Raw genomic sequence first — 26,311 nt, 5'->3', positions numbered from 1 at the left:
GTATATACATCCACTTCCACATATGCACATATACATACCTCTACATTTCAACGTATACATATATATACATACACAGACATATACTTATATACACTTGCTCCTCCATTCACTCCCATCGCCACCCTGCCACACATGAAATGACAATCCCCTCCCCCTGCACGTGCGGGGGGTAGCTCTTGGAAAAGACAACAAAGGCCACATTCGTTCACACCGTCTCTAGCTGTCATGTATAATGCACCGAAACCATAATGATGATTATTATTATTATAATTATACTTGATCGCTGTTTCCCACTTCAGTGAAGTAGCGCCAGGAAACAGACGAGGCAAGACCCATCAAATCATATACACATATATACATACATGCATATACATGTACATATACATATAGATATATGTATATACCCACACACATACATATATGAACATGTACGTATTCATACATACTCACCTTCATCCATTCCTGGTGCTATCCTGCCCCACAGAAAACAGCATCGCCACCCCCTACGTCAGTGAGGTAGTGCTAGGAAACAGATGAAAAAAGGCCACAACTGCTCACACTCAGTCTCTAGCTGTCATGTGTAATGCACCAAAACCATTGCTCCCTATCCACATGTAGGCCCCACAGGCCTTTCCATGTTTTACCCCAGATGTTTCACATGCCTTGGTTCAGTTCATTGACAACACATCAACCCTAGTATACCATATCATTCCAATTCACTCTTATTACTTGCACGCCCTTCACCCTCCTACATGTTTGAGTCCCGATCGCTCAAAATCTTTTTCACTCCATCCTTTCACCTTCAATTTGGTCTCTAGCTTCTTGTTCCCTCCACCTCTGACACATATATCCTCTTTGTCAACCTTTCCTCACTCATTCTCTTCACATGTCCAAACCATTTCAGCACACCCTCTTCTGCTCTTTCAATCACACTCTTCTTATTACCACATATCTCTCCTACCATTTTATTACTTACTTGATCAAACCACCTTACACCACATATTGTCCTCAAACACTTCATTTCCAACACATCCACCCTCCCCTGTACCACCCTATCCATAGCCCATGCTGAGCAACCATACAATGTTGATTGAACTACTATTCCTTCTTACATACACATTTTTTCTCTCCAAGATGATGTTCTCTCTTTCCACACATTCTTCATCGCTCCTAGAACGTTCACCCCCTCCCCAACCCTATGACTCACTTCCATGGTTCCATTCCCTGCTGAGTCCACTCATAGATATCTTAAGCACTTTACTTCCTCCAATTTTTCTCCAATCAAACTTACATCCCAATTAACTTGTCCCTCAACCCTGCTGAACCTAATAACATTGATCTTATTCAAATTTACTCTAAACTTTCTCCTTTTGCACATTTTCCAAACTCCATCACCAACTTCTGCAGTTTTTCCACTTGAATCAGCCACCAGTGCTGTATCATCAGCAAACAACAAATGACACTTCCCAGGCCCTCTCATCCTCAACAGATTGCATACTCGGCCATCTCTTCCAAAACTCTTGCATTTACCTCCCTAACCCCCATCCATGAACAAATTAAATAACCATGGTGACATCACACACCCCTGCCGCAGACTGACCTTCACTGAGAACCAATCACTCTCCTCTCTTCCTACTTGTACACATGCCTTACACTCTTGATAAAAAATTTTCACTGCTTCTGTCAGCCTACCCCCCACACTATATATTCTTAAGACCTTACACAATGAATCTCCATCAACCCTATCATATGCCTTCTCCAGATCCATAAATGCCTCATACAAATCCATCTGTTTTCCTAAGTATTTCTCACATACATTCTTCAGAGCAAACACCTGATCTACAAATCCTCTACCACTTCTAAAACCACACTGCTCCTTCCCAATCTGAAGCTCTGTACATGCCTTCACTCAATCAATACCTTCCCATACAATTTTCCAGGTATACTCAACAAACTTATGCTTCTGTAGTTTGAATACTCATCTTTATCCCCTTCACCTTTGTACAATGGCACTATGCATGAATTATGCCAATCCTCAGGCACTTCACCATAATCCATGCATACATTGAATATCCTTACCAACCCATCAACGACACAGTCACTCTCTTCCTTGATAAATTAAACTGCAACACCATCCAATCCTGCCTCCTAGCCATATTTCATTTCCTGCAAGGACTTCACCTCTTCTTTCTTCACCCAATCATTCTCCCTGACTCTCTTACTTCACACACTACCCAGACCAAAACACCCTATATCTGCCACTTTATCATCAAACACATTCAGCAATCCTTTAAAATGCTCACTCCATCTCCTCCTCACTCCATCGTTACCTGTTATCACTTCCCTTCTTGTCCCTCTTCACCAATGATACTTGTTCTCTTGTTTTTTGCACATTATTTACCTCCTTCCAAAACATCTTTTTATTCTCTCTAAAGTTTAATGATACCCCTCTCACCCCAACTCTCATTTGCCCTCTTTTTCAACCCTTGCACCTTTCTCTGGACCTCCTCCTGCTTTATCTTATACATCTCCCAGTCATTTTCAGTCCTTTCTTGTAAGTACCATCTAAACGCCTCTCTTTTCTCTTTCACTAACAACTGTACTGATTCATCCCAATACTCACTACCCTTTTTATTCTGCCCATCTCCCACCTTTCTCATGCAACATGAATCTCTTCCTCATGCCATCACTTTCCCTAAATACATCTCATTCCTCACACACTCCCCTCACTTCATTTGCTCTCACCTTTTGCCATTCTACACTCAATCTCTCCTGGTACTTCTTCACACAAGTCTCTTTTTAAAGCTCTCTTACTCTCACCACTCTCTTTTCCCCAACATCCTCCCTTCTTTTTCAAACCTCTACAAATCTTCACCTCCACCTCCACAAGATAGTGATTTGACATCCCACCAGCTGCCCCTCTCAGCACATTTACATCCAAGAATCTCTTTTTTTACATGCCAATCAATTGATAAGTAATCTAATAATGCCCTATGACCATCTCTCCTACTCACATACATATACTTGTGTATATCTCTCTTTTTAAACCAGGTATTCCCAATCACCAGTGTTTTCTCAGCACGCAACTCCAGAAGGTCCTCACCATTTCCATTCATAACACTAAATACCCCATGCACACCAATTATACCCTCAGTTGCCACATTACCTTTGCATTCAAATCACCCATCACTATTACCCAGTCTCACACACCAAAACTGCTGACACAACCACTCAGCTGCTTCCAAAACACTTGCCTCTCATCTTTCTTCTCATGACCATGTGCATAAGCACCAATAATCACCCATCTCTCGCCATCCATTTGCAGTTTTACCCTCATCGATCTAGAATTTACTTTCTTACACTCTGTCACACACTCCCACAACTCCTACTAAAGTAGTGCTACACTTTCCTCAGCTCTTGTCCTCTCACCAACTCCTGACTTTACTCCCAAGACATATCCAAACCATTATTCCCCTTTACCCTTGGGCATCATTTCACTCAGAAGCAGAACATCCAGGTTTCTTTCCTCAAACATACTACTTATCTCTCCTTTCTTCTCATGTTGGTTACATCTACCTACATTCGGACACCCTTATCTAAGCCTTCGAGGAGGATGAGCACTCCCCACTTGACTCCTTCTATTTCCTCTTTTAGAAATTGAAATACAAGAAGGGGAGGGTTTCCAGCCTTCCGCTCCTAACCCCATTAGTCACGTTCTGTGACACGTGGGGAATAAGTGGGAAGTATTCTTTCTCCCCATCCCCTATTATTACAAACTTTTCTGTTTCATCTGTTACTTGTTACAAGAGGAAACACTGTGCAATACCAAGGAATTATTTTGCACCAGACACAGGACATGGCTGAATCAATTATATTATGTAAACTTATCTTTGAACACACTGGATAAATAAAAAGTCAGTTATCACTTTGTTAAGATGGTTTACTAAAAATAACAATAGCTGATATTGGTCTACTTTATGTTTTTCAGAGTAACTTGAAATAATATATTTTGGAGGATCTTTTCTCAAATAATAAAATTTAAAAAAGAAATTGAAAACATTTACATACAAAATATTGTTGATTGTTATTATAAAAATGATTGTGATTTTAAGATTGAATGGATAATGTGTCGTTGTGCCCTGTAAAACGTTATTACCATGATGAAGAATCTTTCATCTGTATTTGTTTGTCACATACCATAAGGGATTTTTTATTCTAATTGTTTCTATCATACCAAAGATTTTATTTTTGCATGTATTTCACATATTGTTGGACCATAATATTCATCAATTTAAATTACAGGCTAAAATATATTTGCCATCATCCTAAAACAAAAATATCAATCACTTTAAGGACCCTTTGCATTTTGGATGTTTGGATCTTCAAATATCAGTTATTTTTAAGACAGGACAGACCTTTCTGTGAACTAATAGGTATGATCAGTCACAACAGACTGCAGTTTACATTTTATGTTGGTTGCACAAGTTATTGTAAAATAAAGACGATGATAGTTGGCAACAAGAACTGTGAATAAGTTTTATATAGCAATAAAAACACTTTCACATGGGTATTGTTGTCACTAGGCAAGGATATAATGCACAATTTTCATCAAATGTCGTTGTATGGAGGTATTATAAATCTATAAATCTAAGCCAGAGATACAGATGATCAACTATGAGCTTTTTGTTGTGGGAAGCACACAATTATTGATATATTTATGGCCTTCCTAACTTTGCTTCAGTTCCAAGATTGAAAACTGCTATACTGTAAACTGTATAACTGAGCAAGAAAGATATTGTTGATCAACTACCCACTTTTCTTAATGGGAAACACATTCATTGATATACTTTAGGGCTTCCTCACTTTGCTTCAGTACCAAGACTGAAAACTTCTATACTGTATGCTGATACTGAGCTCTTAATGAGAAAAAGAAAGATACCTCATTACCCAACACTAACTTGTAAACATTCCTGAAAGTATTTACAGCAGTTTCAATGAATGTTCTGTATGTTCACTTTTGATTTATACTGAGGCATTTCCCTGTTTATTCATGGGGATAACCTATAGTGGTGTTACTTGAATAGTCCTTTCAGGATATGATTTTATATAAATAATGGAGAAAATAATTAGCTAGACTAACAGCAGTATTGTACAGGTGAGTGGATGTTATCCTGGCAGTATAATATACAGACTTGCAAGTTTATGTATGATCATACTGTTTTGAAGATAAATAATACCCATAAATAGAGAACAATAATAGATTAGGTAGCATTTTTCTTCCATGAGGGTTACTTATTATCTAAATAGTTACCATACTTTCCCCTTATGAGGTACTACTGTGAAAAAAGTCTAAGCAATTTATTCAAACAACTACATATATTTCGTATAGAGTACTAAAGTGATTGAATTTAAGGAAAATTAAGTTTATCTGTCATATGAAGATGATTATAAACACATATAGTAGCCAGAGTAACAGGAGTGCCACCGACTGTCTAATATTTATGCCCATGCTTCATACAGAGAGTAAGCAAATTTGAATACATAAATAAATACTCTTAATATCAGTATGTTCAGTTCACATCAGTGAGCTAAAACTTTAAATAAAGATATCTATTCTTTGGTAAGAAGATAAGTCACTCCTTAGTGTTGCTGAAGCTGCCACAGCTGGTGAAAATCTGGTCACAGTTCTCACCACGCTGCCCTGCTTGAATGGCCTGAAAGTTGTCTTCAGCGACATACGATGTAGACATCTCTGCCAGGTTGTTACTGCCAAGGAAAAAAATGAAAAGTCAATCTTCAAAAGTTTTCTTTCTTATATTTCTTGGTAGAATGCTGCCTTTCCTATTTAGCAAGGAAGTGTCAGGATGAAACAAACTGACTTCATTCAAACCAGGACAACAATCCACAGTCAGTCCCCACAGACTACTCTATGGTATATCTTGAGGACATCATGTACCCAGGTTCACCCCAGTGACAGCACACTGCCCCCATGTACAACATTGCTCCAACTTACGCTATCCAGGGCATGATTCATCCCTCTGAAAAATTCATTGCCCAATACCCCTAAAACCATCTCCATTCCATCCTTCAATTTCCTCTTCTGTCCTTCCCCTCCCCCATTTTATGCCTTACCAGTTTTTAGTATTGCATAAAAGTGATAAAGGGCAAAAACCAGTATTGGTGTAAGTGCAATATATTCACAAGGTTCCTTTAAAAATCCTGCCTTTAACACAAAATACATTTGAAGTCTTTCATGATGCTATATTATTACTAAAAACAGTTGCAGAAGACTGGACTAGTTCATGTACAGGCACTCTAAACTAAGAATTTTAACTTCTGATTAGTGTTAGAGGAGACTATGTTACACAATTTTAAATAGTAATATTTAATTATTTATTTATTTTGCTTTGTTGCTGTCTCCCGCGTTTGCGAGGTAGCGCAAGGAAACAGACGAAAGAAATGGCCCAACCCACCCCCATACACATGTACACACACACACGCCCCCACATGCAAACATACACACCCATACACCCCAACGTACACATATATACACACACACAGATATATACATATATACACATGCACATAATTTACACTGTCTGCCTTTATTCATTCCCATCGCCACCCTGCCACACATGGAACAACAACCCCCTCCCCCTCATGTGTGTGAGGCAGGGCTAGGAAAAGACAACAAAGGCCCCATTCGCTCACACTCAGTCTCCAGCTGCCATGCAATAATACCCGAAACCACAGCTCCCTTTCCACATCCAGGCCCCACAGAACTTTCCATGGTTTACCCCAGACGCTTCACATGCCCTGATTCAATCCATTGACAGCACATCGACCCCAGTATACCACATCGATCCAATTCACTCTATTCCTTGCCCGCCTTTCACCCTCCTGCATGTTCAGGCCCCGATCTCTCAAAATCTTTTTCACTCCATCTGTCCACCTCCAATTTGGTCTCCCACTTCTCCTCGTTCCCTCCACCTCCGACACATATATCCTCTTGGTCAATCTTTCCTCACTCATTCTCTCCATGTGCCCAAACCATTTCAAAACACCCAATTCTGCTCTCTCAACCACGCTCTTATTTCCACACATCTCTCTCACCCTTACATTACTTACTCGATCAAACCACCTCACACCACATATTGTCCTCAAACATCTCATTTCCAGCACATCCACCCTCCTGCGCACAACTCTATCCATAGCCCATGCCTCGCAACCATACAACATTGTTGGAACCACTATTCCTTCAAACATAGCCATTTTTGCTTTCCGAGATAATGTTCTCGACTTCCACACATTCTTCAAGGCTCCCAGGATTTTCGCCCCCTCCCCCACCCTATGGTTCACTTCTGCTTCCATGGTTCCATCCGCTGCCAGATCCACTCCCAGATATCTAAAACACTTTACTTCCTCCAGTTTTTCTCCATTCAAACTTACCTCCCAATTGACTTGACCCTCAAACGTACTGTACCTAATAACCTTGCTCTTATTCACATTTACTCTTAACTTTCTTCTTTCATACACTTTACCAAACTCAGTCACCAGCTTCTGCAGTTTCTCACATGAATCAGCCACCAGCACTGTATCATCAGCGAACAACAACTGACTCACTTCCCAAGCTCTCTCATCCCCAACTGACTGCATACTTGCCCCTCTTTCCAAAACTCTTGCATTCACCTCCCTAGCAATCCCATCCATAAACAAATTAAACAACCATGGAGAAATCACACACCCCTGCTGCAAACCTACATTCACTGAGAACCAATCACTTTCCTCTCTTCCTACATGTACACATGCCTTACATCCTCGATAAAAACTTTTCACTGCTTCTAACAACTTGCCTCCCACACCACATATTCTTAATACCTTCCGCAGAGCATCTCTATCAACTCTATCATATGCCTTCTCCAGATCCATAAATGCTACATACAAATCCATTTGTATGTCCATATCTAATGTTTTGGTGCTATAACTGTATTTTGCTGAAGTGCAATTTTAGACTAAATATTTAGAGAAATGAAGACTCTAGTTTCAAAAGAAATTTTGTAATGTCGTGGGCTTGGGTTGATTTCCCACCAAAGCTTATAAAGATGCTCCCTGACATACATCTATGTTCTAACTAACTGGTTGGATCTCGAAATGGATGTAAATAGGATGTATGTCAGCATGACATGTAGAATTCATATACCTGTACAACATTCTTTATCCTGCTCAATTTCTATCATGATTGTCTCATTCTTTATTAACCAGCTTTGTTATATGATTCTGTAGTTTCTTTTTACCTTTTATTTAAGATTCTTTAGTTTACAGATTAATTCATCCAAACTTTTAATGAACTTTTCAGGCAGCTCCTTCATCAGCCCTTGCTGCTTCACCTGTGACTCGATTGTTATGCAAGCTATATCTTCTTTTAAACCTACTGAACCAACCATGACTTGCTGTGAAGTTCTCAATGTAACCCTCAGCAACTTGCTCCTTCAAAGTCTCAAAAAGACTTTTAGCCTTCACCTGAATTATTAGTAAGCTTAGTGGTACATGTGCTTGAATTTACTCTTCCATCCCGAGCATCAACAACTTTTCCATTTTGTGGATGGGCCCTTGCTGTTGCTTTGTTATTTCTGTAAACTTCATACTTGCCAAACCTTTCACTGCTTCACGTATTTTTCTTTGTCCTTTAAACTTTTGGAGACAGCTCAATGGGACAACTGTAGATTGCTTGTAATCATATTAACTTGTTTCCCTCCTTCATATTGGGTGATTGCCTTCATTTTCAATTCCAAATCGAGTATCTTCCTCAGATTCTTGCTAGATCTATCAACATGTGATAGGTTTTCCTTTTGCTCGTCATCTTTGGGGTTAAATACAAAAATGGTTTAATCCAGCACAAAAATTCGTGAGGTTCACCTGATTAACATGCGCTTACTGAATGGTAACTGAGAGCGAGAACTAAGAGAGATGCTGTGATGTACACAATGCTGGGAATATCTGACATTCACTATCATTTGCATACAGCCGTTAGCACTGGCAGACATACGACCAAGAGTAATTTGTAATAAATATAATTTTTGATTCATATTTTTTTCAGTCGTATGTATGGTTGGACATAAGCTGCATAGGCTGTAAGTTGGGAGCATCTGCACTTCTAAAATCATATATTTGAAAGTAACATACACTGCAGTCAGTTTGGGAAGTAACAACTCATAGTAATTAAAACAATGAAGGGAAATTATAAACCCTATCAAATTAATTCTAAATCAAGGCCAGAAATATGTTTGCTATAGTCAAAAGACAAATGTTATATCATTGATATTATTATCATACTTTGTCGCTGTCTCCTGTGTCAGAGAGGCAGCACAAGTAAACAGACGAAAGAATGGCCCAACCCACCCACATACACATGTATATACATACATGCCTACACACGCACATATACATACCTATACATTTCAACATATACATACATATACATACACAGACATATACATATATACACATGTATATATACGTACTTGCTGCCTTCATCCATTCCCGGCGCCACCCCGTCACACATGAAATGGCACCCCCCTCCCCCTGTGCTACTCTAGATCGTGCTAGGAAAAGACAAAAAAGGATACATTCATTCACACTCAGTCTCTAGCTGCCATGTGTAATGCATTGAAACCACAGCTCCCTTTCCACATCTAGGCCCCACAAAACTTTCCATGGTTTACCCCAAATGCTTCACATGCCCTGGTTCAATCCATTAACAGAATGTCAACCCCGATATACCACATCGTTTCAATTCATTATTCCTTGCACGCCTTTCACCCTCCTGTATGTTCAGGCCTCGAGCACTCAAAATCTTTTTCACTCCATCCTTCCACCTCCAATTGGGTCTCCCACTTCTCGTTCCCTCCACCTCTGACACATATATCCTCTTTGTCAATCTTTCCTCATTCATTCTCTCCATGAGACTAAACCATTTCAATACACCCTCTTCTGCCCTCTCAACCACACTCTTTTTATTACCACACATCTCTCTTACCCTTTCATTACTTACTCAATCAAACCACCTCACACCCCATATTGTCCTCAAACATTTCATTTCCAACACATCCACCCTCCTCCGAACAACCCTATCTATAGCCCACGCCTCGCAACAATATAACATTGTTGGAACCACTATTCCTTCAAACATACCCATTTTTGCTCTCCGAGATAATGTTCTTGCCTTCCACACATTCTTCAAGGCTCCCAGAACCTTCGCCCCCTCCACCACACTGTGACTCACTTCCGCTTCCATGGTTCCATCCACTGCTAAATCCACTCCCAGATATCTACAACACTTCACTTCCTCCAGTTTTTCTCCATTCAAACTTACCTCCCAAATGACTTGTCCCTCATCCCTACTGAACCTAATAACCTTGCTCTTATTCACATTTACTCTCAACTTTCTTCTTTCACACACTTTACCAAACTCAGTCATGAGCTTCTGCAGTTTCTCACCTGAATCAGCCACCAGCGCTGTATCATCAGCGAACAACAACTGACTCACTTCCCAAGCCTTCTCATCCAAAACAGACTGCATTGCCCCTCTCTCCAAAATTCGTGCATTCAACTCCCTAACAACCCCATCCATAAACAAATTAAACAGCCATGGAGACATCACGCACCCCTGCCATAAACCAACATTCACTGGGAACCAATCACTTTCCTCTCTTCCTACTCATACACAAGCCTTACATCCTCGATAAAAACTTTTCACCGCTTCTAGCAACTTACCTCCCACACCATACACTCTTAATACCTTCCACAGAGCATCTCTATCAACTCTGTCATACACCCTCTCCAGATCCATTAATGCTACACACAAATCCATTTGATTTTCTAAGCATTTCTCACATACATTCTTCAAAGCAAACACCTGATCCACACATCCTCTACCACTTCTGAAACCACACTGCTCTTCCCCAATCTGATGCTCTGTACATTACTTCACTCTCTCATCAATACCCTCCCATATAATTTCCCAAGAATACTCAACAAACTTATGCCTCTGTAATTTGAACACTCACCTTTAACCCCTTTGCCTTTGTACAGTGGCACAGTGCATGCTTTCCACCAATCCTCAGGCACTTTACCATGAACCATACATACACTGAATATCCTCACCAACCAGTCAACAGTACAGTCATCCTTTTTTTTAATAAATTCTACTGCAATACCATCCAAACCTGCTGCCTTGCCGGCTTTCATCTTCCGCAAAGCTTTCACTACCTCTTTTTTGTTTACCAAACCATTCTCCCTAACCCTTTCACTTTGCTCACCACCCCGACCAAAACACCCTATATCTGCCACTCTATCATCAAACACATTCAACAAACCTTCAAAATACTCACTCCATCTCCTTCTCATTTTACCACTACTTGTTATTTCCTCCCTATCAGCCCCCTTCACCGATGTCCCCATTGGTTCTCGTGTCTTATGCACTTTATTTACCTCCTTCCAAAACATCTTTTTATTCTCCATAAAATATAACAATACTCCCTCACCCCAACACTCATTTGCCCTCTTTTTCATCTCTTGCACCTTTCTCTTGACCTCCTTCCTCTTTCTTTTATACATCTCCCAGTCATTTGCACTATTTCCCTGCAAAAATCATCCAAATGGCTCTCTCTTCTCTTTCACAAACAATTTCACAAACAATCTTACTTCTTCATCCCACCACTCACTACTCTTTCTAAGAAAATTTGCCCACCTCCCACCTTCTCATGCCACGGGCATCTTTTGCGCAAGCCATCACTGCTTCCCTAAATACATCCCATTCCTCCTCCATTCCACTTACATCATTTGCTCTCACCTTTTTCCATTCTGCACTAAATCTCTTCTGGTACTTCCTCACTCAAGTCTCCTTTCCAGGCTCACTTACTCTCACCACTATCTTCACCCCAACATTCTCTTCTTTTCTGAAAACCTCTACAAATCTTCATGTTCACCTTCACAAGATAATGATCAGACATCCCTCCAGTTGCCCCTCTCAGCACATTAACATCCAAAAGTCTCTCTTTCACGCGCCTATCAATTAATACATAATCCAATAACGCTCTCTGGCCATACCTCATACTTACATACGTATACTTGTGTATATCTCTCTTTTGAAACCAGATATTCCTAATCACCAATCCTTTTTCAGTACACAAATCTACAAGCTCTTCACCATTTCCATTTACACACACACACATATATATATATATATCCATATATATATATATATATATATATATATATATATATATATATATATATATATATATATATATTACAGAGGTATAAGTTTGTTGAGTATTCCTGGCAAATTGTATGGGAGGGTATTGATTGAGAGGGTGAAGGCATATACAGAGCATCAGATTGGGGAAGAGCAGTGTGGTTTCAGAAGTGGTAGAGGATGTGTGGATCAGGTGTTTGCTTTCAAGAATGTATGTGAGAAATACTTAGAAAAGCAAATGGATTTGTATGTAGCATTTATGGATCTGGAGAAGGCATATGATAGAGTTGATAGAGATGCTCTGTGGAAGGTATTAAGAATATATGGTGTGGGAGGCAAGTTGTTAGAAGCAGTGAAAAGTTTTTATCGAGGATGTAAGGTATGTGTACGTGTAGGAAGAGAGGAAAGTGATTGGTTCTCAGTGAATGTAGGTTTGCGGCAGGGGTGTGTGATGTCTCCATGGTTGTTTAATTTGTTTATGGATGGGGTTGTTAGGGAGGTGAATGCAAGAGGTTTGGAAAGAGGGGCAAGGATGAAGTCTGTTGGGGATGAGAGAGCTTGGGAAGTGAGTCAGTTGTTGTTCGCTGATGATACAGCACTGGTGGCTGATTCATGTGAGAAACTGCAGAAGCTGGTGACTGAGTCTGGTAAAGTGTGTGAAAGAAGAAAGTTAAGAGTAAATGTGAATAAGAGCAAGGTTATTAGGTACAGTAGGGTTGAGGGTCAAGTCAATTGGGAGGTGAGTTTGAATGGAGAAAAACTGGAGGAAGTGAAGTGTTTTAGATATCTGGGAGTGGATCTGGCAGCGGATGGAAACATGGAAGTGGAAGTGGATCATAGGGTGGGGGAGGGGGCGAAAATTCTGGGAGCCTTGAAGAATGTGTGGAAGTCGAGAACATTATCTCGGAAAGCAAAAATGGGCATGTTTGAAGGAATAGTGGTTCCAACAATGTTGTATGGTTGCGAGGCGTGGACTATGGATAGAGTTGTGCGCAGGAGGATGGATGTGCTGGAAATGAGATGTTTGAGGACAATGTGTGGTGTGAGGTGGTTTGATCGAGTAAGTAACGTAAGGGTAAGAGAGATGTGTGGAAATAAAAAGAGCGTGGTTGAGAGAGCAGAAGAGGGTGTTTTGAAATGGTTTGGTCACATGGAGAGAATGACTGAGGAAAGATTGACCAAGAGGATATATGTGTTGGAGGTGGAGGGAATGAGGAGAAGAGGGAGACCAAATTGGAGGTGGAAAGATGGAGTGAAAAAGATTTTGTGTGATCGGGGCCTGAACATGCAGGAGGGTGAAAGGAGGGCAAGGAATAGAGTGAATTGGAGCGATGTGGTTTACCGGGGTTGATGTGCTGTCAGTGGATTGAATCAAGGCATGTGAAGCGTCTGGGGTAAACCATGGAAAGCTGTGTAGGTATGTATATTTGCGTGTGTGGACGTATGTATATACATGTGTATGGGGGTGGGTTGGGCCATTTCTTTCATCTGTTTCCTTGCGCTACCTTGCAAACGCGGGAGACAGCGACAAAGCAAAAAAAAAAATATATATATATATATAAGGAAGAGAGAAGGGGGTCAGGTGAGGATATTCCCTCAAAGGCCCAGTCCTCTGTCCTTAACGCTACCTCGCTAACGCGGGAAATGGTGAATAGTTTGAAAAAAAGAAAAAAAAATATTTATTTATTATTTTGCTTTGTCGCTGAGCGAGGTAGCGTAAGGAAACAGACGAAAGAATGGCCCAACCCGCCTACATACACATGTATATACATACACGTCCACACACGCAAACATACATACCTATACATCTCGATGTACACATATATATACACACTCAGACATATACATATATACACATGTACATAATTCATACTGTCTGCCTTTATTTGTCCCCATCGCCACCTCGCCACACATGGAATAACAACCCCCTCCCTCCTCATGTGTGCGAGGTAGCGCTAGGAAAGACACCAAAAGGCCCCATTCGTTCACACTCAGCCTCTAGCTGCCATGTAATAATGCACCGAAACCACAGCTCCCTTTCCACATCCAGGCCCCACACACTTTCCATGGTTTACCCCAGACGCTTCACATGCCCTGGTTCAATCCATTGACAGCACGTCGACCCCGGTATACCACATCGTTCCAATTCACTCTATTCCTTGCACGCCTTTCACCCTCCTGCATGTTCAGGCCCCGATCACTCAAAATCATTTTCACTCCATCTTTCCACCTCCAATTAGGTCTCCCACTTCTCCTCGTTCCCTCCACCTCTGACACATATATCCTCTTGGTCAATCTTTCCCCACTCATTCTCTCCATGTGACCAAACCATTTCAAAACACCCTCTTCTGCTCTCTCAACCAAACACTTTTTATTTCCACACATCTCTCTCACCCTTACATTACTTACTCGATCAAACCACCTCACACCACATATTGTCCTCAAACATCTCATTTCCAGCACATCCACCCTCCTGCGCACAACTCTATCCATAGCCCACGCCGAGGGGGCGTGTATGGCATGTGTACGTGTAGGAAGAGAGGAAAGTGATTGGTTCTCAGTGAATGTAGGTTTGCGGCAGGGGTGTGTGATGTCTCCATTGTTGTTTAATTTGTTTATGGATGGGGTTGTTAGGGAGGTAAATGCAAGAGTTTTGGAAAGAGGGGCAAGTATAAAGTCTGTTGGGGATGAGAGAGCTTGGGAAGTGAGTCAGTTGTTGTTCGCTGATGATACAGCGCTGGTGGCTGATTCATGTGAGAAACTGCAGAAGCTGGTGACTGAGTTTGGTAAAGTGTGTGAAAGAAGAAAGTTAAGAGTAAATGTGAATAAGAGCAAGGTTATTAGGTACAGTAGGGCTGAGGGTCAAGTCAATTGGGAGGTAAGTTTGAATGGAGAAAAACTGGAGGAAGTAAAGTGTTTTAGATATCTGGGAGTGGACCTGGCAGCGGATGGAACCATGGAAGCGGAAGTGAATCATAGGGTGGGGGAGGGGTGAAAATCCTGGGAGCCTTGAAGAATGTGTGGAAGTCGAGAACATTATCTCGGAAAGCAAAAATGGGTATGTTTGAAGGAATAGTGGTTCCAATAATGTTGTATGGTTGCGAGGCGTGGGCTATGGATAGAGTTGTGCGCAGGAGGATGGATGTGCTGGAAATGAAATGTTTGAGGACAGTGTGTGGTGTGAGGTGGTTTGATCGAGTAAGTAACGTAAGGGTAAGGGAGATGTGTGGAAATAAAAAGAGCGTGGTTGAGAGAGCAGAAGAGGGTGTTTTGAAATGGTTTGGGCACATGGAGAGAATGAGTGAGGAAAGATTGACGAAGAGGATATATGTGTCGGAGGTGGAGGGAACGAGGAGAAGTGGGAGACCAAATTGGAGGTGGAAAGATGGAGTGAAAAAGATTTTGTGTGATCGGGGCCTGAACATGCAGGAGGGTGAAAGGAGGGCAAGGATTAGAGTGAATTGGATCGATGTGGTATACCGGGGTTGACGTGCTGTCAGTGGATTTAATCAGGGCATGTGAAGCGTCTGGGGTAAACCATGGAAAGCTGTGTAGGTATGTATATTTGCGTGTGTGGACGTATGTATATACATGTGTATGGGAGTGGGTTGGGCCATTTCTTTTGTCTGTTTCCTTGCGCTACCTCGCAAACGCGGGAGACAGCGACAAAGAAAAAAAAATATATATATATATACATATATATTGGAAAGGATCACAATTTTGCGCGTGATCAAGTATATTCCTATGAGTCCACAGGGAAAATGAAACACGATAAGTTCCCAAGTGCACTTTTGTGTAATAATCACATCATCAAGGGAGACAAGAGAGAAATATAACAGTCAGTTGATATACAACGAAGAGACATGTAGCTAGGATGCCATTTGGTAAACATTTAATTGTCCAAGACAGACAACGAGCGTATCTTAAACTTATTATGTGGACAAGAAAGTGAATTTTTTACAAATTTCATCAACATTTTTTATTTTTTATATATTTCTTATATTTTGTCGCTGGCTCCCACATTGACGAGGTAGCGCAAAGAAACACAAAAGAATGGCCAAACCCACCCACATACACATGTATATACATACACGTCCACACACGCACATATACATACCTATACATTTCAACGTATACATGTTTATATACATACACAGACATATACATATATACACATGTACATGATTCATACTTGCTGCCTTTATTCTTTCCCATCGCCAACCCGCCACACATGAAATGACAACCCCCTCCCAACGAATGCGCGCAGGTAACGCTAGGAAAGACAACAAAGGCCACATTCGTTCACTCTCAGTCTCTAGCTGTCATGTATAATGCACCGAAACCACAGCTCCCTTTCCACATCCAGGCTCTACAAAACATTCCATGATTTACCCCATATGCTTCACATGCCCTGGTTCAATCCATTGACAGTACTTCAACCCCGGTATACCATATCATTCCAATTCACTCCATTCTTTGCACGTCTTTCATCTTCCTGCATGTTCAGGCCCCGATCGCTTAAAATCTTTTTCACTTTTTCTTTCCACCTCCAATTAGGTATCCCACTTCTCCTCATATATCTTCTTTGTCAATCTTTCCTCACTCATTCTTTCCATGTGACCAAACCATTTCAAAACACCCTCTTCTGCTCTCTCAACCACTGTCTTTTATTACCACACATCTCTCTTACCCTTTCATCTTACTCGATCAAACCACCTCACACCACATACTGTCCTCAAACATCTCATTTCCAACACATCCACCCTCCTCCGCACAACCCTATAACAATGTTGGAACCACTGTTCATTCAAACATACCCATTTTTGTTATCCGAGATAACATTCTTGCCTTCCACACATTTTTCAACGCTCCCAGAACCTTCGCCCCCTACCGCACACTGTGACTTACTTCCACTTCCATGGTATCATCAGCTGCTAAATCCACTTCCAGATATCTAAAACACTTCACTTTCTCCAGTTTTTCTCCATTCAAACTTACCTTTCAATTGACTTGTCCCTCAACCCTACTGTACCTCATAACCTTACTCTTATTCCCATTTACTATCAGCTTTCTTCTTTCACACACTTTACCAAACTCAATCACCAGCTTCTGCATTTTCTCACCTGAATCAGCCAACAGTGCTGTATCATCAGCAAACAACAACTGACTCACTTCCCAAGTCCTCTCATCCAGGACAAACTGCATAGTTGCCCCTCTCTCCAAAACTCTTGTATTCACCTCCCTAACAACCCCATCGAGAAACAAATTGAACAACCATGGAGACATCACACACCCCTGCCGCAAACCGACATTCACTGAGAACCAATCACCTTCCTGTATTCCTACTTGTGTGTATATATATATATATATATATATATATATATATACATTGAAGAATGTATGTGAGAAATACTTAGAAAAGCAAATGGATTTGTATGTAGCATTTATGGATCTGGAGAAGGCATATGATAGAGTTGATAGAGATGCTCTGTGGAAGGTATTAAGAATATATGGTGTGGGAGGCAAGTTGTTAGAAGCAGTGAAAAGTTTTTATCGAGGATGTAAGGCATGTGTACATGTAGGAAGAAAGTTATTGGTTCTCAGTGAATGTAGGATTGCGGCAGGGGTGTCTGATGTCTCCATGGTTGTTTAATTTGTTTGTGGATTGGGTTGTTAGGGAGGTGAATGCAAGAGTTTTGGAAAGAGGGGCAAGTATGAATTCTGTTGGGGATGAGAGAGCTTGGGAAGTGAGTCAGTTGTTGTTCGCTGATGATACAGCGCTGGTGGCTGATTCATGTGAGAAACTGCAGAAGCTGGTGACTGAGTTTGGTAAAGTGTGTGAAAGAAGAAAGTTAAGAGTAAATGTGAATAAGAGCAAGGTTATTAGGTACAGTAGGGTTGAGGGTCAAGTCAACTGGGAGGTAAGTTTGAATGGAGAAAAACTGGAGGAAGTAAAGTGTTTTAGATATCTGGGAGTGGATCTGGCAGCAGATGGAACCATGGAAGCGGAAGTGGATCATAGGGTGGGGGAGGGGGTGAAAATCCTGGGAGCCTTGAAGAATGTGTGGAAGTTGAGAGCATTATCTCGGAAAGCAAAAATGGGTATGTTTGAAGGAATAGTGGTTCCAACAATGTTGTATGGTTGCGAGGCATGAGCTATGGATAGAGTTGTGCGCAGGAGGATGGATGTGCTGGAAATGAGATGTTTGAGGACAATGTGTGGTGTGAGGTGGTTTGATCGAGTAAGTAACGTAAGGGTAAGAGAGATGTGTGGAAATAAAAAGAGCGTGGTTGAGAGAGCAGAAGAGGGTGTTTTGAAATGGTTTGGGCACATGGAGAGAATGAGTGAGGAAAGATTGACCAAGAGGATATATGTGTTGGAGGTGGAGGAAACGAGGAGAAGTGGGAGACCAAATTGGAGGTGGAAAGATGGAGTGAAAAAGATTTTGTGTGATCGGGGCCTGAACATGCAGGAGGGTGAAAGGAGGGCAAGGAATAGAGTGAATTGGATCGATGTGGTATACCAGGGTTGACGTGCTGTCAGTGGATTGAATCAGGGCATGTGAAGCGTCTGGGGTAAACCATGGAAAGCTGTGTAGGTATGTATATTTGTGTGTGTGGACATGTATGTATATACATGTGTATGGGGGTGGGTTGGGCCATTTCTTTCGTCTGTTTCCTTGCGCTACCTCGCAAACGCGGGAGACAGCGACAAAGCAGAAAAAAAAACAATATATATATATATATATATATATATATATATATATATATATATATTTTCCTTTGTGTCTGTCTCCTGCATTAGCGAGGTAGCACAAGGAAACAGATGAAAGAATGGCCCAAATCACCCACATACACATGTATATACATACATGTCCACACACCTATACATCTCAACGTATACCTATAGATATACACACACATATACATATATACACATGAATATAATTCATACTGTCTGCCTTTATTCATTCCCAACACCACCCCGATACACATGAAATAACAACCCCCTTCCCCCACATGTGCGCGAAATAGCGCTAGGAAAAAACAACAAATGCCACATTCGTTCACACTCAATCTATATAGCTGGCATGTATAATGCACCGAAACCACAGCTCCCTTTCCACATCCAGGCCCCACAGAACTTTCCATGGTTTACCCCAGACGCTTCACATACCCTGGTTCAATCCACTGACAGCACGTCGACCCCGGTATACCACATCGTTCCATTTCACTCTATTCCTTGCACGCCTTTCACCCTCCTGCATGTTCAGGCCCCGATCACTCAAAATCTTTTTCACTCCATCTTTCCACCTCCAATTAGGTCTCCCACTTCTCCTTGTTCCCTCCACCTCTGACATATATATCCTCTTGGTCAATCTTTCATCACACATTCTCTCCATGAGACCAAACCATTTCAAAACACCCTCTTCTGCTCTCTCAACCACACTCTTTCTATTATCACACATCTCTCTTACCCTATTATTACTTACTCGATCAAACCACCTCTCACCATATATTATCCTCAAACATCTCATTTCCAGCACATTCACCCTCCTCCACACAACTCTGTCAATAGCCTATGCCTTGCAACCATATAACATTGTTGGAACCACTATTCCTTCAAACATACCCATTTTTGCTTTCCGAGATAATGTTCTTGACTTCCACACATTCTTCAACGTTCCCAGAACTTTCGCCCCCTCCCCACCCAATGATTCACTTCCGCTTCCATGGTTCCATCCGCTGCCAAATCCACTCCCAGATATCTAAAACACTTCATTTCCTCCAGTTTTTCTCCATTCAAACTTACCTCCCAATTGACTTGTCCCTCAACCCTACTGTACCTAATAACCTTGCTCTTATTCACATTTACTCTTAAGCTTTCTTCTTTCACACACTTTACCAAACTCAGTCACGAGCTCCTGCAGTTTTTCACCTGAATCAGCCACCAGCGCTGTATCATCAGCGAACAACAACTGACTCACTTCCCAAGCTCTCTCATCCACAACAGACTTCATCCTTGCCCCTCTTTCCAAAACTCTTGCATTCACCTCCCAAACAACCCCATCCATAAACAAAATAAACAAACATGGAGACATCAGACACCCCTGCCGCAAACCAACATTCACTGAGAACCAATCACTTTCCTCTCTTCCTACATGTACACATGCCTTACATCCTCGATAAAAACCTTTCACTACTTCTGTTTCAGGGGTAGTGCTACTCCTTCCCTTGCTCTTTTCCTCTCACTAAACCCTGACTTTACTCCCAAGACATTCCCAAACCACTCTTCCCCTTTACCCTTGAGCTTCGTTTCACTCAGAACCAAAACGTCCAGCTTCTTTTCCGCAAACATACTTCCTATCTCTCCTTTTTTCTCATCTTGGTTATATCCACACACATTTAGACACCCCAATCTGAGCCTTCGAGGAGGATGAGCACCCCCCGCGTGACTCCTGCTGTTTCCCCTATTAGAAAGTTAAATATATATATATATATATATATATATATATATATATCCAAATCCAAACAAATCCAAACAAATGGATTTGTAACTGAAGAGCAGCACTACTAACTAGTGCCCTCGTCGTGTGAGTGGACACACCAGCATCCCCTTCTCTAATACAGGACTTCCGTCAGACGTGTTCGGCCATTTAAAAGACCTTGTGGCTATCAGTGGCTGATATATTGTACGTCCCTTGCTTTTCCTGTGAGCCGTAACGCAAAATGTGTGTGGATGTAACCAAGATGTGAAGACCCATACTGGAAAAACAATCACTCTTGAAGTAGAACCTTCAGACACAATTGAAAATGTGAAGGAAAATAGTGAAATTGGAGAAAAATGTAGCTTAGACATTGAAGCTTATTGATACAGTGGTTAAATTGATGAGAACTGCTATCGACATTTGTGTAAATAAATTATACATTTCCTTTTTTCCATAGCCAGAGGTTGAACCATTATGTGACATTCATTTTTTTCATTCATTTCAAGCTAGAAGTTTCAGTTTTCTAAATTGTTTCTTACATTTTTCATATGTATATATATGTATGTGTGTGTGTGTCTGTATATGTGCGTATGTATGTGTATGTGTGTGTATGTGTATATGTATATATATATGTATATTATCCCTGGGGATAGGGGTGAAAGAATACTTCCCACGTATTCCTCGCATGTCGTAGAAAGCGACTAGAGGGGACGGGAGCGGGGGGCCAGAAATCCTCCCCTCCTTGTATTAACTTTCTAAAATGGGAAACAGAAGAAGGAGTCACGCGGGGAGTGCTCATCCTCCTCGAAGGCTCAGAGTGGGGTGCCTAAATGTGTGTGGATGTAACGAAGATGTGAAAAAAGGAGAGATAGGTAGTATGTTTGAGGAAAGGAACCTGGATGTTTTTGAGTGAAGCGAAGCTCAAGGGTAAAGGGGAAGAGTGGTTTGGGAATGTCTGGGGAGTAAAGTCAGGGGTTAGTGAGAGGACAAGAGCAAGGGAAGGAGTAGCAATACTCCTGAAACAGGAGTTGTGGGAGTATGTGATAGAGTGTAAGAAAGTAAATTCTCGATTAATATGGGTAAAACTGAAAGTTGATGGAGAGAGGTGGGTGATTATTGGTGCATATGCACCTGGGCATGAGAAGAAAGATCAAGAGAGGCAAGTGTTTTGGGAGCAGCTGAATGAGTGTGTTAGTGGTTTTGATGCACGAGACCGGGTTATAGTGATGGGTGATTTGAATGCTAAGGTGAGTAATGTGGCAGTTGAGGGAATAATTGGTATACATGGGGTGTTCAGTGTTGTAAATGGAAATGGTGAAGAGCTTGTAGATTTATGTGCTGAAAAAGAACTGATGATTGGGAATACCTGGTTTAAAAAGCGAGATATACATAAGTATACTTATGTAAGTAGGAGAGATGGCCAGAGAGCGTTATTGGATTACGTGTTAATTGACAGGCGTGCGAAAGAGAGACTTTTGGATGTTAATGTGCTGAGAGGTGCAACTGGAGGGATGTCTGATCATTATCTTGTGGAGGCTAAGGTGAAGATTTGTATGGGTTTTCAGAAAAGAAGAGTGAATGTTGGGGTGAAGAGGGTGGTGAGAGTAAGTGAGCTTGAGAAGGAGACCTGTGTGAGGAAGTACCAGGAGAGACTGAGTACAGAATGGAAAAAGGTGAGAACAATGGAAGTAAGGGGAGTGGGGGAGGAATGGGATGTATTTAGGGAATCAGTGATGGATTGCACAAAAGATGCTTGTGGCATGAGAAGGGTGGGAGGTGGGTTGATTAGAAAGGGTAGTGAGTGGTGGGATGAAGAAGTAAGAGTATTAGTGAAAGAGAAGAGAGAGGCATTTGGACGATTTTTGCAGGGAAAAAATGCAATTGAGTGGGAGATGTATAAAAGAAAGAGACAGGAGGTCAAGAGAAAGGTGCAAGAGGTGAAAAAAAGGGCAAATGAGAGTTGGGGTGAGAGAGTATCATTAAATTTTAGGGAGAATAAAAAGATGTTCTGGAAGGAGGTAAATAAAGTGCGTAAGACAAGGGAGCAAATGGGAACTTCAGTGAAGGGCGCAAATGGGGAGGTGATAACAAGTAGTGGTGATGTGAGAAGGAGATGGAGTGAGTATTTTGAAGGTTTGTTGAATGTGTTTGATGATAGAGTGGCAGATATAGGGTGTTTTGGTCGAGGTGGTGTGCAAAGTGAGAGGGTTAGGGAAAATGATTTGGTAAACAGAGAAGAGGTAGTGAAAGCTTTGCGGAAGATGAAAGCCGGCAAGGCAGCAGGTTTGGATGGTATTGCAGTGGAATTTATTAGAAAAGGGGGTGACTGTATTGTTGACTGGTTGGTAAGGTTATTTAATGTATGTATGACTCATGGTGAGGTGCCTGAGGATTGGCGGAATGCGTGCATAGTGCCATTGTACAAAGGCAAAGGGGATAAGAGTGAGTGCTCAAATTACAGAGGTATAAGTTTGTTGAGTATTCCTGGTAAATTATATGGGAGGGTATTGATTGAGAGGGTGAAGGCATGTACAGAGCATCAGATTGGGGAAGAGCAGTGTGGTTTCAGAAGTGGTAGAGGATGTGTGGATCAGGTGTTTGTTTTGAAGAATGTATGTGAGAAATACTTAGAAAAGCAAATGGATTTGTATGTAGCATTTATGGATCTGGAGAAGGCATATGATAGAGTTGATAGAGATGCTCTGTGGAAGGTATTAAAAATATATGGTGTGGGAGGAAAGTTGTTAGAAGCAGTGAAAAGTTTTTATCGAGGATGTAAGGCATGTGTACGTGTAGGAAGAGAGGAAAGTGATTGGTTCTCAGTGAATGTAGGTTTGCGGCAGGGGTGTGTGATGTCTCCATGGTTGTTTAATTTGTTTATGGATGGGGTTGTTAGGGAGGTAAATGCAAGAGTTTTGGAAAGAGGGGCAAGTATGAAGTCTGTTGGGGATGAGAGAGCTTGGGAAGTGAGTCAGTTGTTGTTCGCTGATGATACAGCGCTGGTGGCTGATTCATGTGAGAAACTGCAGAAGTTGGTGACTGAGTTTGGTAAAGTGTGTGGAAGAAGAAAGTTAAGAGTAAATGTGAATAAGAGCAAGGTTATTAGGTACAGTAGGGTTGAGGGTCAAGTCAATTGGGAGGTGAGTTTGAATGGAGAAAAACTGGAGGAAGTGAAGTGTTTTAGATATCTTGGAGTGGATCTGGCAGCGGATGGAACCATGGAAGCGGAAGTGGATCATAGGGTGGGGGAGGGGGCGAAAATTCTGGGGGCCTTGAAGAATGTGTGGAAGTCGAGAACATTATCTCGGAAAGCAAAAATGGGTATGTTTGAAGGAATAGTGGTTCCAACAATGTTGTATGGTTGTGAGGCGTGGGCTATGGATAGAGTTGTGCGCAGGAGGATGGATGTGCTGGAAATGAGATGTTTGAGGACAATGTGTGGTGTGAGGTGGTTTGATCGAGTGAGTAACGTAAGGGTAAGAGAGATGTGTGGAAATAAAAGGAGCGTGGTTGAGAGAGCAGAAGAGGGTGTTTTGAAGTGGTTTGGGCACATGGAGAGGATGAGTGAGGAACGATTGACCAAGAGGATATATGTGTCGGAGGTGGAGGGAACAAGGAGAAGAGGGAGACCAAATTGGAGGTGGAAAGATGGAGTGAAAAAGATTTTGTGTGATCGGGGCCTGAACATGCAGGAGGGTGAAAGGAGGGCAAGGAATAGAGTGAATTGGAGCGATGTGGTATACCGGGGTTGACGTGCTGTCAGTGGATTGAATCAAGGCATGTGAAGCGTCTGGGGTAAGCCATGGAAAGCTGTGTAGGTATGTATATTTGCGTGTGTGGACGTATGTATATACATGTGTATGGGGGGGGTTGGGCCATTTCTTTCGTCTGTTTCCTTGCGCTACCTCGCAAACGCGGGAGACAGCGACAAAATATAAAAATATAAAAAAAAATATATATATATATATATATATATTTTTTTTTTTTTTTCAAACTATTCGCCATTTCCCGCGTTAGCGAGGTAGCGTTAAGAACAGAGAACTGGGCCACTGAGGGAATATCCTCACCTGGCCCCCTTCTCTGTTCCTTCTTTTGGAAAATTAAAAAAAAATTGAGAGGGGAGGATTTCCAGCCCCCCGCTCCCTCCCCTTTTAGTCGCCTTCTACGACACGCAGGGAATACGTGGGAAGTATTCTTTCTCCCCTATCCCCAGGGATAATATATATATATATATATATATATATATATATATATATATATATATATATATATATATATATATATATATATATATGGATTACGTGTTAATTGACAGACGCGCGAAAGAGAGACTTTTGGATGTTAACGTGCTGAGAGGTGCAACTGGAGGGATGTCTGATCATTATCTTGTGGAGGCTAAGGTGAAGATTTGTATGGGTTTTCAGAAAAGAAGAGTGAATGTTGGGGTGAAGAGGGTGGTGAGAGTAAGTGAGCTTGGGAAGGAGACTTGTGTGAGGAAGTACCAGGAGAGACTGAGTACAGAATGGAAAAAGGTGAGAACAATGGAAGTAAGGGGAGTGGGGGAGGAATGGGATGTATTTAGGGAATCAGTGATGGATTGTGCAAAAGATGCTTGTGGCATGAGAAGCGTGGGAGGTGGGTTGATTAGAAAGGGTAGTGAGTGGTGGGATGAAGAAGTAAGATTATTAGTGAAAGAGAAGAGAGAGGCATTTGGACGATTTTTGCAGGGAAAAAATGCAATTGAGTGGGAGATGTATAAAAGAGAGACAGGAGGTCAAGAGAAAGGTGCAAGAGGTGAAAAAGAGGGCAAATGAGAGTTGGGGTGAGAGAGTATCATTAAATTTTAGGGAGAATAAAAAGATGTTCTGGAAGGAGGTAAATAAAGTGCGTAAGACAAGGGAGCAAATGGGAACTTCAGTGAAGGGGGCTAATGGGGAGGTGAAAACAAGTAGTGGTGATGTGAGAAGGAGATGGAGTGAGTATTTTGAAGGTTTGTTGAATGTGTTTGATGGTTTGATGATAGAGTGGCAGATATAGGGTGTTTTGGTCGACGGGGAGTGCAAAGTGAGAGGGTTAGGGAAAATGATTTGGTAAACAGAGAAGAGGTACTAAAAGCTTTGCGGAAGATGAAAGCTGGCAAGGCAGCAGGTTTGGATGGTATTGCAGTGGAATTTATTAAAAAGGGGTGACTGTATTGTTGACTGGTTGGTAAGGTTATTTAATGTATGTATGACTCATGGTGAGGTGCCTGAGGATTGGCGGAATGCTTGCATAGTGCCATTGTACAAAGGCAAAGGGGATAAGAGTGAGTGCTCAAATTACAGAGTTATAAGTTTGTTGAGTATTCCTGGTAAATTATATGGGAGGGTATTGATTGAGAGGGTGAAGGCATGTACAGAGCATAAGATTGGGGAAGAGCAGTGTGGTTTGAGAAGTTTTAGAGGATGTGTGGATCAGGTGTTTGCTTTGAAGAATGTATGTGAGAAATACTTAGAAAAGCAAATGGATTTGTATGTAGCATTTATGGATCTGGAGAAGGCATATGATAGAGTTGACAGAGATGCTC

General features: G+C 41.5%; 1 protein-coding gene across 3 annotated transcripts in view; it reads right to left on the bottom strand.

Moving 5' to 3' along the window:
* Positions 1 to 3,919: 3,919 nt before the first annotated feature.
* The window catches only part of LOC139750896 (uncharacterized), a 270,500-nt gene continuing 248,108 nt past the window's right edge, over positions 3,920 to 26,311 (bottom strand). For all 3 annotated transcript variants that reach the window (XM_071665771.1, XM_071665770.1, XM_071665772.1), the window contains one exon: positions 3,920 to 5,766. In XM_071665771.1, the coding sequence (XP_071521872.1) occupies positions 5,634 to 5,766 (133 nt within the window). In that variant the 3' untranslated portion in view covers positions 3,920 to 5,633. The remainder of the gene's footprint in view (positions 5,767 to 26,311) is intronic.

The sequence above is a fragment of the Panulirus ornatus genome, chromosome 10 (assembly GCF_036320965.1).
Source record: "Panulirus ornatus isolate Po-2019 chromosome 10, ASM3632096v1, whole genome shotgun sequence".
NCBI classification, from domain to species: domain Eukaryota; kingdom Metazoa; phylum Arthropoda; class Malacostraca; order Decapoda; family Palinuridae; genus Panulirus; species Panulirus ornatus.
This window is presented reverse-complemented; position numbering and strand designations above follow the sequence as displayed.